The sequence below is a fragment of the Tripterygium wilfordii genome, chromosome 9 (genome assembly GCF_013401445.1).
Source record: "Tripterygium wilfordii isolate XIE 37 chromosome 9, ASM1340144v1, whole genome shotgun sequence".
In the NCBI taxonomy this organism is placed as follows: Eukaryota; Viridiplantae; Streptophyta; class Magnoliopsida; order Celastrales; family Celastraceae; genus Tripterygium; species Tripterygium wilfordii.
This window is the reverse complement of record NC_052240.1, coordinates 13,108,499-13,128,686: the sequence shown is the minus strand read 5'-3', so window position 1 is coordinate 13,128,686 and position 20,188 is coordinate 13,108,499. Positions and strand designations below refer to the sequence as shown.

The window sequence follows — 20,188 nt, the reverse complement described above, 5'->3', positions numbered from 1 at the left end:
AAAAAAAAAATAACGTTAGACTCACAAATCCGATCAAAACACATTCATAATTTTAAAAAATAGTGACTAGTGACTTTAAAAGCTGGATCTGCTGTAGTAATATAGACCCATGCCTAGTAAACGAGAGTGAAATACACGTGTGCCTCCTAAAAGAATAATCATGGAAAAATCTAGAATACCCTTATTACAAATTTTTATAAAAAAACAATGAATTGGGGGAACCATAGATATGAAATGTCTAAGGTACGTCAAACTAGAATGTCGGAAAGTTAGGTCATACTGTTCCAGTGAAAAAAACCTTCCTGAAATATGTGCATATCTTGACTGATAATATATTAAAGAAGACACGGAGAAGGCACAATGATCACTTGGTAGTTGGCAATAGGGAAGCAATACTGCAAAATCGTACTGCATGCCCTTTAACTGCGGATCTTCTAGAAAGGCCTACTTGCAAATTGTACCATCAAAGACTAGCGAAGTGCAGGGGGTAAAATGTTAAAGCTAACACGTGCTTAATTAAGTAATTAATTACAAAGAATTTAAATGGCTGTACGATAATTTGATTTTTTGCAATGATTCCAAGGTTCCAATACAACGTTTAAGATATAAAAAGCATATCCATTACTGCTATTTGTCTATTGTCAATAGTTGCTTATAATGTGGAAACAAAGATGCCAAGGTTTTTTTTTTTTTTTGATAAATAAAAAATGTGATGGAGTGGTTGGACACTTGGACATGCCTATAGATACGTTTGCAATTAGACTGTTAGATATGAAATGTCAAAGATATAGAAAATCTTTCATATTATTTCAGCATAATGAAAGAACTAATCACAATTATCGTAGTATTTAGCGGACGCTTTGAGGGGGTTTAGAAGATAAAAAAAAAAAAAAAAAAAAAAAACTCAATTAGGCCTTCAACCTCAAATTCAATATCTAGTATCAAAATTGAATTCAACAAAGCATGGAAACCAAACCCTTTTAAAATTATTGAAAACCATGCAAGAAGAGTTGTTTTGGTACTTATCGGCTCTGATTGCACAGATCTTTGTTACAGCACATTCAAGTTTTCTTTTGGGATAAGAGTCAGATGAGAGAAGATTGAAGGAGTGGAGGTCACGAACAGGATGAAGAATACTTTAGAAAATTTCATGAATTGCACAAACAACTGTCAATTTTTTTTTATTGTTTACACGAAAACAAATAGAGAATAGGGTGGCCTATCTCGAATGCCTATACACCAAGTGGCATCCTTCCTACCAAATCATATTAAAAATCAAAAACATGCTGTCATGCATTTTAAGAGCAAGTCTTCAACATAAAAAACACGATTTATTATCTTGGCTGCTAAGGTACATAAAAATTGAGGAAAACAATTAACTTTCAGACAAATTATTGGTTTTGTTGCTCATCTAAAAGCTTGGTGATTTGATGCTGCTATGAAAAGCCAATTTAAAGTTGAATTTGGAATTACCTAGAACTGGATGCTCAAGCTAGCATAACCTTTTCACCCAATTATGAAAAAAAAATTTCCAAATCCTTTCAAATATCTAGATTTACCAAATTTATTTCAACACGGGATGAAAAGGGTATTATATGGAACACCAAAAGGAGTTAGAACACAGAAGGCAAAACATTAAGAGTGTGTTTGGATTGAGGGATTTGGGGGGAAGAGAAGAGAAGGGAAGAGAATAGAAGGGAAAATACATTTTCTTCTCTCATGTTTGGATAGATAAAAAAAGAAAGGAAAGAAAAGTAGTTTAATTTACTAGTTTATCCTTATTTTTTTATGTTTAAGTGTTATGTCCAAGGGTAAAATAGGTTTTTAACTTATAAGTAACTTAATTAGTAATCTCTTCCCTCCAAATGACTCCATTTTGGGAGGAAAGAATTTTGACAAAAATTTAAAAAAATCTTTCTCTCCCAAATCCCCTCAAATCCCTCCCCTCAATTTTTTATAAACTATCCAAACAAGGGAATTGGAAGGAAACTCCCTTTCCCTTCTCTTCCCTCCCCTCCAAATCCCTGAATCCAAACACACTCTAAGATGTAAATTTTGGGGAGAAGGAGAACAATAAACAATTACAGTGCCTGGTCTAGAGAGGCAAGGTTGGTGTGAATTATCAAACCATGACTTCCTAACTAATAATTCACGCAAATAACGCCTGTAAATTCTCAGGTCTATCACTCTTTTAACGTCACTGTAAATTGTAGAAGTGACAGAGAAGTTCAAATTCTTCTTTTTTTTCCATCACAGAACACAATCTAACATAAGCTATCTATGTTGGTGCAGTAGTACAGTACCACGCTAAGCAAAAATTAGGTAGTCAAATTGCTTTTAAAGAAATGTAAAGAACACCACCTGGTAAAGTAAAAACAAGCTACCGATTACTACCAAACTCAAGAACTAATCGACGACAATGAAGAAGATGGGGTTGGAATGCTAACTTATTGCAGGTCACACACGACACCCTAAAAGTTCTTTGACCTCATCATATATATAAATAAGGAGCTTCTCCATGGTTCCCTTGCTCATTTCAATCATAACTTCGCTCTCATTTTCTTACCTATTGATCCCTAAACTTGAATAAATAAAACAAGCAGCGATTACAGCAGGATCTGCCTCTAAGCGGCGTAATCCTTTCCCTAGCTCTCCGCTCCTTAACCACCTCCAGCTCTGTTTTGTAGACCAGAAACAGGTGGTGTGTATAAAATATGTGAGAATAAATGTTTAAGAAATAATGTGGTGTTGAATATTAGTTTATATTCACTGAGATGTTCTGTGTATTTTTTTTTCCCTTTCAGGTGCTTAAAGGGTAAAAATCCCAACAACTGAAAGCAAGATTGGGAGCAAGCGTTGAATTCATGTGGGCTGATCTGTTGAGAGGTGTTTGTCTTGTTTTAATCCTAAACCATTTCTAGTCCCCAACCACAACAAGCGTGTCAACCAAGGCCGGTTCATCTATTCGTGTATGTGTGTGTGAGGAACACTACTACACAGAAGAATCACAAAACTATTAAAAATAGAGATTATAATTGCAGAGAGAAGAGGCCAGAATTGACCTGGAAAAAATGAGATTATCGCCTGCATTTGGAAGAAGCAACTCCAACTCGCCGAATTACTGCCGCACATTTGAATTACCGGATGACGACTCCGGAGCTAGCGACTGCGAGGTCGGCGGCGCAATGTTACCGATTTTTCTGGACGATCTGAGAAGAAACAACCAGAATGATTTAGTTGAGGTTACGCTAGAGTTACAGGACGACTCTATTGTAGTTCGCAGTGTGACTCCACCTACCGGAGATGAAGTTTCAAGAGGTTTAGTGAGGAGCTTATCGACGACGTCGAGAACTATTCGCCGGAAATTCGGATGGCTTAGATCGGGATCGCCTCGATCACCGTCGTCCGATATCGAGGCGAATACAATTTCTGCTCGCGATGCGAGGAAAATGAAAGCCAAGCTTCAACGAACAAAATCTACCGCACAGAGAGCACTCAGAGGACTCAGGTTCATCAGCAAGAACACTACTTCAGCAGATGTAGAGGAATTATGGAGAAAAGTTGAATCGCGGTTTGATAGGCTCGCCAAAGACGAATTGCTTACCAGAGAAGATTTCGGTGAATGTATAGGTGAATTCAAAGTAACATTCAACGAATCAGTTAATCAGCAGGTCCGTTTGGCAGCCAAGAAACTGGAAGAAAACTCTCGTCTGATTTTGATTTTGTTTATCGTGAATTATAGGCATGGTGGACTCAAAGGAGTTCGCAGTGGGGATTTTCGATGCGCTCGCGAGACGAAGGCGGCAAAAGATTTCAAAGATAACGAAAGAAGAATTGCGCGAGTTTTGGTTGCAAATATCGGATCAAAGTTTCGATGCGCGCCTTCAAATTTTCTTTGACATGTGGGTCTCTCTCTTTGGTTCTTTCTGTTTTCTCTCCTCTTCAACGTTGATATACCTTAAAAGTTTCCCGATCGAACGGTCATCGAGTCCCGATTTCGCGTTCGCGATTAGCCTACTGAAGCATCTGATTAACTGAACTGCATATTGGGCTTTTGGCCCAGAAAGTCAACAGAAGCTCTTAATTTTAATTAAACAAATTTGTGTGTTGATGAAATTTGATTCCCTTAAATAATAATGATCCTCCATGTTCTTTCTTCTTTTTTTTCAGGGCAGACAGCAATGAAGATGGAAGAATCACAAGAGAAGAAGTGCAAGAGGTAGCTTACATGATTTTTCTAACCTAACTATTTTTGTTTAATACTAAATTTCTTAGCTAATGGAATCAATTTTGCCTGGCAACGGCTCTGATTGGTATGTTGTTAAATCAAATAATTTCAAAGAATCTTAGTTAATAGTTTTTTCTATTGGCAATTTGGCATGGTTGGTGTATATGGTAAGAAACTCGTATACAATTATGTCACCCATGATCATCTCAAGCTTAATTAGTGTTTATTTCTTTTAATCACAGCTTATAATGCTCAGTGCTTCTGCAAACAAGCTGTCCAAGCTCAAAGAACAAGCTGAAGAGTACGCTGCCTTAATAATGGAAGAACTAGATCCTGAAAACCTTGGATATATTGAGGTAATCATATGAATCATATCCATATTTCAATTCTAACCATAACTGGGTTAACTTTGCTTTGCCTCAAACTAATTTGAAATCGATGTCGACTGGGCTTGGGCCCGGAGACTTACAAGATTTGATGGCCCAAGTGCCTAAAGGCATTATAAAGTTCAGCCCATCACTACTGTTCTTTTCACTGTTCTCTTTATTTGAACTGAAAAACAAGTTTTGAGAACTCATTTATGTTCCATTACCACCATGTATTCAGCTATGGCAGTTGGAAACACTTCTACTACAAAGAGATACATACATGAACTACAGCAGACCGCTTAGCACGGCAAGTATAGGGTGGAGTCAGAATCTGAGTTCATTCAAGCCCAAGAGTATGGTGAGGAAGGCCAGCTTTACCTTATGGTGTCTAATTTTAGAGAACTGGCAGAGGGGTTGGGTTTTATTGCTCTGGTTTATGGCGATGGCTGGGCTCTTTGCCTGGAAATTCAACCAATACAGGAACATGGCAGCGTTTGAGGTCATGAGTTACTGTGTTTGTACTGCCAAAGGCGCTGCAGAGACTCTTAAACTCAATATGGCTCTGGTTCTGCTACCGGTTTGTCGAAACATGTTGACGAGGCTTCGGTCCACAAGAGCAAGGTCATTTGTTCCCTTTGATGACAACATTAATTTTCACAAGGTAAGAGGAGAAACCACAGTGGTGTCTAGTGTCCGATGATATTACCTGTGCTGCTTTCTCCAAATGCTGCAAATGTTGACATGGTGATACTTTGTAATTTGGCAGATGATTGCTTGTGCTATAGCCATCGGAGTGATCATTCATGCAGGAGCTCATCTATCATGCGACTTTCCCCGTCTTGTACACTCGTCTGACGACAAGTTTGTGTACATAGCTTCTGATTTTGATGACAAGAAGCCTAGTTACGGAGGACTTCTGACTGGCATTGAGGGCACGACTGGATTGTTGATGGTGATTTTTATGGCCGTTGCATTCATACTTGCAACGCGCCTTTTCAGGAGAAATGTGGTGAGGCTGCCAGCACCATTTAACAAATTGACAGGCTTCAATGCATTCTGGTACACCCACCACCTTCTCGGACTTGTTTACGTGTTGCTGCTCATCCACGGAACCTTCTTATTTTTATCCCACAAGTGGTACCACAAAACAGTAAGAACTCTGAACGTTTTGTTCATATGACAAGCACGAACCTGACTGAGCTGACTAATGTTGTAAGCTTTGTGACCTTCCCAGACAGGGATGTATATTTCTGTGCCACTGTTGCTCTATGTGGCAGAAAGGAGCCTGCGAACATGTAGATCAAAACATTATTCAGTAAAAATATTGAAGGTACTGCAAAACACTGCCCTTTCATTTAATCATTTTGTTTCTGTGAAAGCAATTGACTTCAAGAGTTCGACAATATATCTGTGAAATTACCCAAAAAGAACGGTTAGCTCTGGTAAGAGAAGTTATATGTAAGCCTCTTGGCTTCTCCAGGTCTCGGAGCTACCAGGAAATGTGTTTAGCTTATTCATGTCAAAGCCAAGTGGATTTAAGTATAAAAGCGGCCAATACATTTTTCTACAATGCCCGGCAATCTCTCCATTTGAATGGTGAGTACGATCTTAACAGATATTCTCTAACCCTTTCAACAGGGCAAGATGTTATAACGTTTTAGGCACCGAACTTACTCAGTGACCTTTCCAGGCACCCATTTTCCATTACTTCAGCACCAGGAGATGACTACCTAAGTGTTCACATCCGGACAGTGGGAGACTGGACCAAGGAATTGAAGCGTGTTTTGACAGAGGGAAACCATTCACCGTGTGCTATTGGTCGAGCTACATTCGGACAACTCACTCGTTTCAATCAAAAAGGGTAATTTCATTCATCTCTATGCTTTAGAATATGCTTAAAGCAAAAAAATAATACTCTAATCAATGCAGCCATCCCACACTACATGTTGATGGTCCATACGGAGCTCCAGCGCAGGACTACCAGAATTATGATGTCTTGCTCCTCGTGGGGCTAGGAATTGGAGCTACTCCTTTTATAAGCATCCTAAAAGATCTTCTAAATAATACAAGAACAGCAGAAGAACAAACGGTACATTTCACATTCTCGCAATGTCTGTATTTAAAAGTTGAGTCTTTGCTTCAAAGAACTTGACTTCCTATCATGTCCTGTTTGTCTAGGAATCAAACACTGAAACTAGTGGATCAGATGCCAGTTCGAACAGTTATTCATCTTCCAATATGACACCAGGTGACAAGAAGAAATCACAACAGAGGGCTAGAAATGCTCATTTGTATTGGGTCACCAGAGAGGCTGGGTCCTTTGAATGGTTTAAAGGGGTAATGGACGAGGTTGCAGAGATGGACCTTAAGGTCGTACACATTTCAGCTCTACTGCCATTTACTCTCACCACTATAATCTTATTTAGGCAGTTAACTGACAACGTCATATATTATTATCTCATTTATGTATAAATTTGAACAGGGTCAAATCGAACTGCACAACTACCTTACAAGTGTTTACGAAGAGAGTGATGCAAGATCAACCTTGATCACCATGGTCCAAGCTCTCAACCACGCCAAACATGGGGTTGACATCCTTTCTGGAACCCGAGTAAGTTCCCTGCTGACATAGTTGTAAATTTGTAATTAATGCCCACACCATCCTATTTGGGAACGACTAAAGTAATGTCAAAATTAAGGCACATGAGTATATGATCAATCATATGATAAATATATATTACACAAATATAACGGTGTCTCTTGCAGGTGAGGACACACTTTGCAAGGCCAAATTGGAGGGAAGTATTCAGCAAGATAGCTTCAAAACATCCATTCGCCACAATAGGTAAAGATTATATGATTGAAACATACTTCATTGACAGAGCTCATATTTCCTCTAATAATAACTTTTTTTTAAATGTTTGTGATATACTGATATATAGAAATTGCTTAACAAAAAAATTGGTTTACCAAATTGCAGGGGTGTTCTACTGTGGGATGCCAGTGTTGGCGAAGGAGCTGAAGAAGTTATCGCAAGAGATGAGTTATAGAACATCCACACGCTTTGAGTTCCACAAGGAATATTTCTGAAACAAGAAATCACCATTTTGTCAACCTGATAGTTTTGTTACTTGTAATTATTAAAATGATTCAAGAATATGTAAACACAGAAATATACACTTGTAACATTACAGTAGCTCAGCAAGGTGTAAATTGAAATACTAGTTCTGAACAACAAAGAAGAGAATTCTACCAAATAAGAGAATAGATTGTGATTTGAGACCTGATTGCAGAGGCATTCACAAATATCACAATACCAAAGCTTTTGGTGGTTATCCAAAGAAGGCTATCTGCCATAATCCAAGAAGTAAAACAATTACATATTGCATTCACTCTAGGCCATCTGTAACAAATAACATTCCAAACAAAGGTAAATTTACCGAGAAAACAAAAGCGACAGGGAGGTCAAATTGTGGCAGCTTCATCAGCTAAGAGAAATTTGAAGCGAACAAATGCTAAAAAAGAAAACAGTGTTTCAAAACTCTTAATAAAACTAAGAACTTAAAATTCCTTTCAAAACAATATTCAGCATGCACATTAGACATCTACTTCTCCTTCTTTAATGTATTAAATATTCCCCATTCGTCCAAAAAAAGGCAATATTCAACATTCTTTGTAGATTAACAGTTACATAGAAAGACCACATATGTCACCCAAAGATTTAAATGCAACAAGTGAATCTTACGTTGGATAGATAATGCCATTGCTTGACGAAGTTCTTCCATTTCACAAGTTCTAAGTAGAAATGACTTGATTAATATTCCTCAAAAGACGGCAGCTTCCTTGTTGCATGGAGCACAAGGGGGGGGGGGGGGTGTGGGGTGGGGTTAGGTGGCTTCAATCATCTTTCAATCTCCTGAGCAGTTTAGCAGCCCAGCGTCGAACACGTCGCTTCAGCGTATAACCAACAACAACACCAGCTGCAAAGAAAATCACACACAGCTTTGAGCATGTCCACATCGAAACCACTTGCCTGCAATCAGATAAACATTGAATCATCAGTATAGAAAAAACAGAGAGAAGAAGTCTAGCAGCTAAATAATTAGCTTCGAAACTTCTTGAGCTGATCAGAAATTTTCAGTACTCAAAACTTAGACAAGTTGACAAAGCTCTTCAATAAATTGTCTGACTAAAGTACTCCTTGTCTCTAGTAAATGTTCATGAACTTAATACGAGGGTAAGAATCAAATGAAATCAAAGTTCCGACATGTTTTCTGGATTATACACAATTCACCTAAAGCCAATTTGACATCTATAGGTTGATATGTAGGGCAATAAAATCAAGAGAATACCTTCCCAAGATTTTAGTTACAAAGACATAGAAATAGATACTTGGATAAAACATAGAGATTCTGATCATTATTACCTAAAAATTTTGCGGCCTAAATTAGGGAAGGGAACACGGAAACAGCTTGTAGACTACTAGAAATTATCAAATTGTATCTGGAACTATATTGTCTGGAATATGGAAGTCTTAATGCATCTAAAGAGAATATACAAGTTCATGATACTTCGTCCATTAGCATCCTATGTTTCTTAGTTAAAGGAAATCAAATTACATATAAAATAATCATCTCTTCATATTCAGGCCAATCTCAGCAACCCTAAACCCCTATAAACGCGAAGTAACTGTAAGAGCAAGAAAAGCCAATACATCTGAAACAACCCAGAACAAGATAATGCAAGTACCTGGGAGGCCTAGTGACCACGGCACTAGACTGATCAGAAGCAGATACAGTGGCAGGCATGTCTTTCCCGCTGAATTTGAACGGATTATCGGGCAACGAAGAAGAAACTGATTTGGAATCTTTTGAAATCGTTCGAACTAGATTTTGTAACCCCTCCATTTGTTCAAAAGAGTCAAGAAGAACAAATAGAAATCAATACAATTACAGTTGACAGGAAACCGAAACCGAAACCCTAACTACACAACGGGTTAGGGTTTCAAAAGGGGTTTTTCTTGGGTATGTGTTATTTTTTATTCTCCCCAAAGTATTAGAAATTTCGTAAGGCACCCGTATATTTTTATTTTTGTATATAGGCCCCAACAAAGAATACAAGGCAAAAGCCAATCCATCTACTTCCAAATTTCCAATTGCAACCCCTCATTGAAGGATCATAGCTTCCTGTCTCTCTAAACAACTCTGCTGAGATATACGAAGGGCATTTACCTTCGGTTATCCTGCCATTGCTCACTCTCAATTCTCTATGGCTTGATTGGCTTCTCTTTCTCTCCATAAAAACTCTCTTATTCTTTGTATAGAAGAATGCTGTAATAGTGTGCATCCAACTGAATGCCACTTGTCCTGTGTCGGAACAATTGGTTCATAGGGTTGTTCTACTTTCAGTCCACCTGCATTTGCATCTACTTCTGCCAAAGCCTTTACATACATACATGCAGGTTCTTTTATTTTCATGACAAAGTTTGAGTGCCACATAGCAAGTCTGGACTTATTTTACTCATAAGTGCATTGAAAGATGACCATCAGGCTTAGTCTATGGTTGGCAGCGGTGTTCACGAGGCATTGGGGAGGGGAGGGGAGGGTCCTGGAGAGTTCAAATAGACATTTGACATTAATTCGATTGGAACACTCCCAAACCCTCCCCTTCCCAATGCCCTCCCAACTCCCCTGCCAAGCATAGTTAGGCCTTTTGGTATACTCACTGCCATGTTTGGACTTATTCTATGCATGGAAGCACTCTAAACAACTGCTCACCAAGGTTGTATCTTTGCTGATCAGCATTTGATTAGTTTAAATACCAGAGTTAGAACACATCCATGATGATGTGACTACGTTCTTGTATCCATTGCCATCCATGCTAGAAGTTAATGACTTTTTTTATGGATGCAGGCTTTTGCAAAGAAGTATAGACTTCCATTTACATTGCTGTCCGATGAGGGTAACAAGGTTAGAAAAGAGTGGGGAGTCCCAACTGATCTTTTTGGAACTTTACCTGGGAGACAGACTTATGTTCTTGACAGGAAGGGTGTTGTTCAACTAATCTACAATAATCAGTTTCAACCCAAAAAGCATATCGATGAAACCTTGAAACTACTTCAAAGCCTCTGAACCACTCGGTTACTAGTCACGACTGCCTTGTATTTGGTGTTAGACAGTGTTCCTGTGGCTTTCCCTTGGTTTTTGTATATTTAGTTAGTTAACACAGCTACTCTTGGCATTTGAAGCCAGTGAGATATTGCTATTGGAAATTTCAAATTCAATATTGCGATCGTTGTTTTTCAAATAGGCAAAATGTTTGTTTCTGTTCCTTAATTATCATTGGCTTCTCATTTCTATCCTTAAAACTTTAAAATTTATCGAATATGTTCTCGAACTATAACTAAGTAATATGATTCTATCCTGACTCAACTTTCTGGCGAGTCTCACGCCCGAGTGTGCTTATGTGGTTATGTGGCACTGATCCCCGGTGAATGAACGACCTTTCAGCAATGCCTCTTGTGGAAGAACCTGGTAGTCTTTTTTCACGACTCCTGTCCCTTTCCATGCACGTTCAATAAGCTTAGCTAAGCCCAACCCTTTCATCCGGACCCGCTGGACGGGCCTTAGGTGGCTTTACTAGTTTTTATTGTTCGGGCTCCATAAAGAACAAAGCCCAACCCACTAGCCTGGCCCATGCTTGAACTTGCTGGTCGACTCTTCCGAGTCCAGACTCCAGAGTCCAGACATGAGACAACAAGTTCAATGTGGGCCCAACAGTTCGCATCTAATTGAGATGGGCCCATGATGTAGGTTTGTCAATGGATGCAGAACAACGACAACCGTCCAATTAAATGGAGAGAGCTAGCTGTTAGCCCCACCTCCCTCTCTGATTGGGGAGCCCAGGCAGGCTCACATGTGAAACCGCTTCGTCTGCAGTGTGGCTTGTCCCCTGCTTTTCAAACCTTGAATTACATTACACAGATCGATACAGAGTCACTCTGTTTTCAAACTTCCAACCTAAACGCATTTGAGCCAGCAATCACCAGTGCATTACATTTATTTCCATTTTGTTTAGATTTTTTTTTCGATGGCTCACCGTACAAGTTTTTCCTTTAAACATTTCATTCGGACCTAAATTCTGACCATCAGATTCATGAACACAGAAATTTCTCATATGAAAGACATGTTAAATTGGGACAAAAGCGAACGTCTTTGTTGGCAATTCAATGCACATATTTGTTGTTGGAAGTTCATATTGTACGAGTAATAGTAACGGTTAATTAATTAAGATATATCTTGAGCAGCATTAAATGAATTTTGATTCTAGACTCTAGAGGTACACTACCTACTCAAATGCCTACTTATAAAATAAATGTCAACAACTGTTTTGAGGGTCAAAATGAAATAGAGGATAAGACTCTGTATAGATAAAATTATGTTTTAATGAAATTATCGGGTGTTTAGTGGTTTTTAAAAAACTATGATAATATAACTGTATATATAATGAGTCTCTCATATGATGTAGGTCGTATAATATTAAAATACCTCGAACTCATTGTAATTTTATATGGAACGTATAGGATAGGAGATAACATGATCAATGATAAAAACACCCTCCTAAAAAAAACCTAAGTACCTAACGACTTATCATTTTATAGTTTATACGCTGCATGTACTTTTTGTAAAAAAAAACTTCAGCCACAAAAACCTAGAGATTTTTTATCTTTAATTTTTCATAAAAATTGATAAAAGAAAAACATTAATTTCTATACACTTTCTCTTCCCACCCAATATCCTTCATATTATCCACAATAAAATTACATACAAACATCAAATATCAATACATCAACATTAACAAAACACTTCTCTCAATACAGTCACATAAGCAAAACACGTTTCACAATACATCCATATCAATAAAATATAATATCTTTATTGGTCTAATAACACTTTATAATTACAAGTGTCTTTAATGACCCAGAAAGAAAATTGGAAAACAATGAACACTAGATGGTTTAAAAACTTTAAATACATGCACAAAAGTTCTGGTGACGACCCTCAACAGGGCCAATGCCCACCTGTAATTCTTAGCTGGGCAGCATTTACTCTCTATCATTTCTCTGCCCATTGCGAGGGTAATTTCGTACCTACAGACTACAGCCATTCTTTTATTATTTATCTGCCCAATGCAAACAAACTTCTATAAAACAGACCGACCCACCAACCCATTGCAGTAAACAAAATGGCTCGCTCGTTCTCACTCACAACGGGTTTTCTCCTCATTTCCCTCTATATCTGCTCCGCCGCTTCACACAAACCCAATGCACCTCACGATCTGGTACGTTCATCTTGCGTTCACGCCAGATACCCAGATCTCTGCCTCCGCACCCTCTCTTCATTCGTGGGCCCCACCAATACACCACGCGATTTGGCCCAAGCGGCAGTCAGCGTCAGCCTCACTCGCGCACGGAGAGTCTCAAGTTACCTGACCACCGTCTGGGGTTTCAAGTCGAAGCGCGAGCGAGTCGCGCTGAGTGACTGCGTTCAAGAGATATCTGACTCGGTGGACCAGCTGAGCAGGACGCTTAACGAGTTGAAGCACCTCGGTGGCGCGAAGTTCCAGTGGCAGGTCAGTAATGCGGAGACGTGGGTTAGTGCGGCCTTGACTAACGACGAGACGTGTCTCGATGGATTTCACGACGTGGAAGGGAAGGTTAAGGAAGATTTGAAGAGTAAGATTACGAATTTGGCTAGGGTTACTAGTAATGCCTTGTACATGATCAATCGGGTTGATGATGAGAGCCGAGGACATTAAAGCGCGGCTCGGCTGTGCTTTTTTTTTTTTTTTTTTATATTTTGGAGCAGCATGTAATAATATTTTATGTATTTCTTTCCATTTTGTGCTCTCTTTTTAAATTTTATTTTCCAAGTATTTATGAAATACGTTTTTCCAATTCATGAAATTAGCTTTTATGTGCAAAGTTTAATTTTTCATTATACTTTTTTTTTTTTTGAGAAACCATCAAACACATCATGTTCTTTGACAACTGATTTAGCATAAATATCGGGTTTCGGATTTTCAGAACATCTCACATCAATGTGATGATATGTAAGACGGATGAAATAGGGATCCTAACCTCTAGGTTGATCCTTTTTTGATTACATATATGATAGGTTACTTCTCTGACAGGAGTAGCAGAATTAGTTGTATGGTGGTGGTCCATTCACAAAATAAATTTACATGAAAACATACGTCTTCATAATGTTTTTGTAGATAGATAGGGTCATGTGTCTGTGACTGATCAATGATAATCGTCCATGAACCTACTGGAATTGCTTCGGTAATGCACTAGTAGCCAAAATCATTTATCTGTATAAATTTCAAGTATTTTAATGAAACACAAATGAAAATCGTAGGGTGACAATCTTGTCACTCGTACTTGGATTCCTAGTTAGAATGTCAATTACTACTTTTATGAAAATTTACAGGAACAAACCTTCTATATAAATATATTGATTAAAAAAAAAACATTCAATGGTGTTCATGATAAAGTTTCAGCTCCGGCCCAAATCATTTGGGCCTGGGCTACGAAGGAGATTTTGGTCGGAGTCGAATATGTAAAATATAAGGTTCAAGTTAACAATCCATGGGCCAAATGGCAGCTCCATCAGCTTACCTTTAGAGACCCAAAATAAAAGATTCTTAAAGGCCCATGGGCCTCCAACTCACAAGTGGGCAGTCTTGAGGCCCATATTATAGACCAAAGGAAGAAAATGGGCTCAAGACTTTTAGATAAGTTTTTGAATAGGAGAGAGAATCCATTTCGTGGGTGGGAGCATCAGGGCCCATGGGCCTTGGAAAAACCATTGTTATGCCAGCCTTTAATTCTGGAATATACACGAGAGAAGGCTTTAATGCACTGGGCTCCAGTGAACCAAATTCTGGATTGAAGTCAAAATCAGATGCACATGGAATGTTTATAAAGCGTGGGACCCAACACCATCAACGTCATTCGTCACAGCATCATACGCGTTGACATACAGACTACCATAAACGCAATGATGAGATCCTCCTAACCACACGTCACGTCTATGTACTACTACCACACCATAATACGGCCCCCCTTCATTGGGTTTATCTTTTTGGCCCACAAATTGGACCAAGTAGGCCTATGTTAATTCATCACTTCGGCCCAGAAACCTGTGAGCCGGCCCCCACTCCATGTCTTAGTTGTCACTTGTCACTTGTGAAGTAATGTTACATACCTCAAAATGTCACTCCGTTTCACCCCCAAATCTATACGTGATATACAAATAGTCATTGATTATAAACACAACTATAGGACCTACTTTACATCTAACACTTCATATTAACCGGTGCGAATGACTATATATGCCTCTAAATGACAAAATTTTGATATTATTAGCCCAAATTGGCAAAATTATGGGCTTCTGATAGATATCTTTAGAGATATTGAGAATTAAGCAATAATTGCTTATTTTTGATATTATTAGCCCAAATTGTCAAATTATGGGCTTCTGATAGAGATCTTTAGAGATATTAAGAATTAAGCAATAATTGCTTATTTTTGATATTATTAGCCCAAATTGTCAAATTATGGGCTTCTGATAGAGATCTTTAGAGATATTAAGAATTAAGCAATAATTGCTTATTTTTTATATTATTAGCCCAAATTGTCAAATTATGGGCTTCTGATAGAGATCTTTAGAGATATTAAGAATTAAGCAATAATTGCTTATTTTTGATATTATTAGCCCAAATTGTAAAAATTATGGGCCTAATTTTGGGCTTCTGATAGAGATCTTTTGAGAGAGATTAAGAATTAAGCAATAATTACTTGTTGAGCATGCTCTTAATGAGCAATTATGTGGCCTAAACCTTTTTGTTTACAAACTTGTCGACAAAAACATCTTTGTTTATTAAAGTTTTGGTTCACACTTGTCATTATCACCAATGATTTAGTGTGCAAACCACAATCCTCAATTGAACATAATTAACTTGGATTATTTGAGTCAATTAACAATTATGTCTATAAGTTAATATAGTTGTCATCCACATGAAATTTAACCTTTTTGACCACTAATTAATGGATAGAATTAGGACCATAAGTGAGATTACGACATGGTTAATTAAAGTTTGTAACAAGTTTTTGGAGAGCATATTGGAATCTTATTGTCTGTTCAGTGTTTTTGCCTTATTTATGGTTCATAAATATATATATCAAATCAACGGTGAAAATATAAGTGCATATTTTAAGTGCGCATAAGAGAATTCCTCTCTATATATATATAACAGAAGAGTAAATTTGACTATAAGATACATATTTCTCAATTCAAATATTATATCAGGAAGTTGACCAAAATGAAGGCATGTATGTGTATGTATATCTTGCATTCATGTATGTCAACATAATATTGAATAGAAACCCGAGTTACTAGTTGTAGTGGTATGAATGGTATGTATAACCCTAATGATCAGGGTTCGAATCCCCCTCCCGATTCAAAAAAATAAACATAATATTGTATAGTGGATTCTTTTAATTAAAATCTTTAGCTTTAAATTATTTTAATTTATTTTTGGGTCAATTTAAAATAAAGCTATAAGAACCATCCACATTGCTATCATTGAGACCATCATGCCACCCTGATGAAAGTTATTGATTCCTAATTATAAGCCATTTAATTTAATGGAACGAGTAATATACAAGTTTATTAGGCTATATTAATAAATGTTTCATTTTCCATAATAAATAATTGATTAGAAAATTCATTTATGTGTTATAACAATATAACTTAATCACAAAAGTAATTATGGACCATTTTTTAGAGAACTTTTATTTTTTAATTTTTTTTTGAAATTGGGGGGCAAGGATGTCCTGCTCATGAAGCAATAATTACTCAAATATTCCCCAAATCAAAAGAGAAATCCAATTTTAAAACCCATGAACTACAAGACCCCCCACATGAATTGCAATAATGGCATACTAAAATAAATATATATACAACTGCGAAGGAAGGGAGGTGAATTATATATATATATATATATATATATATATATATATATATGTACTAGTAGAGTCGGTGGAATAAAACCATCCAATCTATAGCCTACTGTTACCCTATTTTTGCATGAAAACATGGGTTTTTGGTTTTAAATTTATGTGGGCTGTTGAGAATTGTTTCGAGTTTTTTACCAATATAACACTGTCATGAAAATATTTCCCAATATAACACTACACACCATTCAGAATGGCGTGTTCTTTACAACTTTCGTACGATCACGCCATCACGGATGGCGTGATCCATTTGGTGGCGTGATCCATGTCAAAATATCAATCACGCCAACGTAGTTGGCGTGACTATTGGATTTTAAATAGTCACGCCAACAAAGTTGGCGTGATCTATACATAAATATATATGTGTGTCTATATATATATATATATATATATCTTAATGCATGTGTGTGTATATACATGTAATATATGTGTACATGAATTATTCTATATGGACTAAAAGTGTGGATGAACTTTGTGACTTGTTTTTCAACTATAGATATGGTGGGTCCCATGATAAATGTGTGACTCCCTACTTATGTTTTGCTTTATCACATCTATATACATACATACAGAGTGGACTAATTCTCCTATGTGAATCAAGAGTATGAACCAACTTTGTGAACTTCAAATCCAATGGTTGTAATAAAACAAGACAAAAGTGGGGACCATAAATTTTCTGTGGAACCCATCACATTTATGGTTGAAAAGTAGGTTCACAAAGTTGATTCACACTTTTGGTTCACACAGAAGAATTTGTAGACTTGTTTTTCAACCATAGATGTGGTGGGTCCCATAATAAATGTGTGACACCCACTTGTGTTGTGCTTTATTACAACCATTGGATTTTGGTCCACAAAATTAGTCTACACTTTTTGATCCACATAGGAGAATTCTTGTATATATATGTATATATGTATGTATATAGATGTATATATATATATGTATGTATGTATATAGATGTATGTATGTATATAGATGTATGTGTGTGTGTATATATATATACATATATACACACACATATATATGCACATATGCTTTTATTTTGTTCATTCACGCCACTTCCAGTGGCGTGAATGAACAAAAATTACTTTCACGCCATTACAAATGGCGTGAACCAAAAATTGCATTAGTCACTACATTCTCAATGGCGTGACTAATGCAAAATAGATCACGCCATCCGTGATGGCGTGATCGTACGAAAGTTGTAAAGAACACGCCATTCTGAATGGCGTGTAGTGCTATATTGAGAAATATTTTCATGCCAGTGTTATATTGGGAAATATTAATTCTGACAGTGTTATATTGGTAAAAAACTCGAATTGTTTCATATATATACAGCAGACAAAAACAATCATATATTTCACTGTGTGTTGTGAACTTTGAAGATCGACTACGCTATATATATGTGGATTCGATAATGGCAGCTCCCACAACAGTTTAATGTGCCGTGAATTCCGGTTCTTGCTTGCCTTTTAGGGATTCATGTCTGAATTTGTACTCCAATATGTAAGTTTTATTAATTACTCTATTTGGCAAGTGGTACTACGTACCATTATGTGCATTTTTTACTGCTTGTTTTGATTGATAATAAATTCATAATTAATTAATATAAGGTCGATATATTTTAATTAATAGTTTAAATGGTGTCCAAATCCTCATAATTGTATAATTGTATGCCATATACTGCCATAACTATACAACAAGAGGACTATTGGAATTGCACCACTTACACATGCAAGAAGCAATATTTGTAAGAAACTTTAATACTAATTCCCTCAATTGTTACTTTGTTAGGGAGAGAGAGAGAGAGAGAGATGTAGAAAATTTTATTTCCATATGCACATTCAACAGCACAAACTGAACATGAACTCCAAATTTATCTTTTTTTAAAAAAAAAAAATGGAGAAGGGAAGTTGATTGATTGAACCCCACCTTAATATATAATGCATATAAATTGCCTCCTCCCAAATGGGCCCCACATTAAGGGGAAAAAAAGGGAAATATAAGTGGATAAACACACTAAACATACACCAAGACCCACTGCGTAATTTCAAATAAATCGTTGGGAGGTTGAATTTTGTGAACCAGATGCTATCATGTCAAGGTTTATTTTTCAACTACGCTTTTAATTGCCGGGGGTTGCGGTGATAGAATCGTCCTAAGGACAAATATTGTGCTAAGATAAAGGACGGAGTCAGAAAATCATGTTAGGAGGGATTGCTAAAAATTGACGGGGGTTGCCACCGAAATTTTTTTTTAGACTATTTACATTACATCTATTTAATTAACAACACATGTTACTGAAATGAGTTGATTAGGCGTTTAGGCTTGTTGTTAGTTGAGAGTCTTGAGACGATCTTACGAAGCAACACGGTTACACACTTGCACCAGCGAAGGAGAGTGGGTACGAAGTGTTTTTTTTTTTAGGTTGTTAAGTGTATATTTAAGTATGAACCTATATATAATTGTATATAAGTGTATTTTTATTTATTTATGTATAATTATATTATTATATGTATATGTATGTATGCATGCATGTGTGTATGTATATGTGTATATATGTGTGCGTGTATATATGCGTATATATACATGATTACCAAACATTTGGGGTTGTAGCCCTTGGCTAAGATCCAATACTCATAAATCAAGTATTAAATCAATTGACTGAATCAAACAAATCCAAGTTAGCTATGTAGAGAATCAAAGCGATAAAGAACACGAGAGATGTATGTGGTTCTGCTCAAAAACCTATGTTCACGGACAACAGAGATTCAATATTCCATTATATTTGGAGAAGATACAAATTGAGAGAGTCGTCAAATACAAGGACTTGCAAGCCCACTCTAGATGCTATCTTGCTCTCTCAAACTCTCTCTCACAAGAAATTAACCAAGTGGAGAAGACAACAAAGACAAGAATCCAACCCCGCACAGGACAATCAGAACCCCAAGAACCGTTCTCTCGCCTATCTCTTGAAATCTCATTACTCTCCCAAGTGTTTATCCTTGCGTGGTGCTCTCTCTCTCTCTCTCATTTTGGCGGATATACAAACCAGGTTATGAAAACCCTACAAAAAATCTATTTAAACTTGTGACCCGTAAATACAGATCTGCGACATCTATTTGGACAACTCCCATGTCTGTTTAGACAGATTACACTATCTCCAAAAGTATGCAAGTTGTTCTAATAGTAGCATGAAAGCCTATCTGAACATCACCCTTAAATGAGTCAAACTCCACACAATAGTTATGACTCAAACCGGATATTTCATAACGAGTAAGTATTCTCATAGTCATGCTCCAAAAGGATATTGCTATCCTTATCGCATTTGCCTGCCCATTATTATATCTCTTAAAGTGGGACCTCCACTCCCCTTTTTAGAGATATAGTTGAATCACCTGGATTGAGACATTAGTGGCTCCTTTATCAACATCAACTCTCTCTCTCTCTCAGTGTCTTCTGTATAAGTCTGGGTTGATTGAGCCAGTATCGATGGATCCAAGGTGAGTAAAC

At 37.1% G+C, this 20,188-nt stretch overlaps 3 protein-coding genes across 4 annotated transcripts; 2 read left to right on the top strand and 1 right to left on the bottom strand.

The window, feature by feature from the left end:
- Positions 1-2,069: 2,069 nt before the first annotated feature.
- LOC120005637 (respiratory burst oxidase homolog protein E-like) lies at positions 2,070-7,883 on the top strand. Of its 2 annotated transcripts, none has more exons than XM_038855398.1 (15): positions 2,070-2,698; positions 2,805-3,630; positions 3,743-3,902; positions 4,171-4,219; positions 4,471-4,584; positions 4,835-5,257; positions 5,363-5,746; positions 5,831-5,926; positions 6,077-6,192; positions 6,287-6,457; positions 6,526-6,685; positions 6,775-6,966; positions 7,079-7,207; positions 7,363-7,441; positions 7,577-7,883. In XM_038855398.1, the coding sequence occupies exons 2-15, from the start codon at positions 3,072-3,074 to the stop codon at positions 7,684-7,686; spliced, it is 2,742 nt and encodes a 913-aa protein (XP_038711326.1). In that variant the 5' UTR covers positions 2,070-2,698; positions 2,805-3,071; the 3' UTR covers positions 7,687-7,883. The 2 variants fall into 2 exon arrangements, with proteins under 2 accessions (XP_038711326.1, XP_038711327.1); XM_038855399.1 differs by having other exon boundaries at positions 2,070-2,701.
- A 169-nt stretch (positions 7,884-8,052) lies between these two features.
- On the bottom strand, positions 8,053-9,604 carry LOC120005639. The gene is made up of 2 exons (XM_038855400.1): positions 9,346-9,604; positions 8,053-8,629 (listed from the first exon to the last, which is right to left on the bottom strand). The coding sequence occupies exons 1-2, from the start codon at positions 9,501-9,503 to the stop codon at positions 8,494-8,496; spliced, it is 294 nt and encodes a 97-aa protein (XP_038711328.1). The 5' UTR covers positions 9,504-9,604; the 3' UTR covers positions 8,053-8,493.
- Positions 9,605-12,806: 3,202 nt separating this feature from the next.
- Positions 12,807-13,485, top strand: LOC120006417 (pectinesterase inhibitor 3-like). Its single transcript, XM_038856446.1, has one exon. It carries the CDS (start codon positions 12,841-12,843, stop codon positions 13,411-13,413), a length of 573 nt encoding a protein of 190 aa, XP_038712374.1. The 5' UTR covers positions 12,807-12,840; the 3' UTR covers positions 13,414-13,485.
- Positions 13,486-20,188: the final 6,703 nt, after the last annotated feature.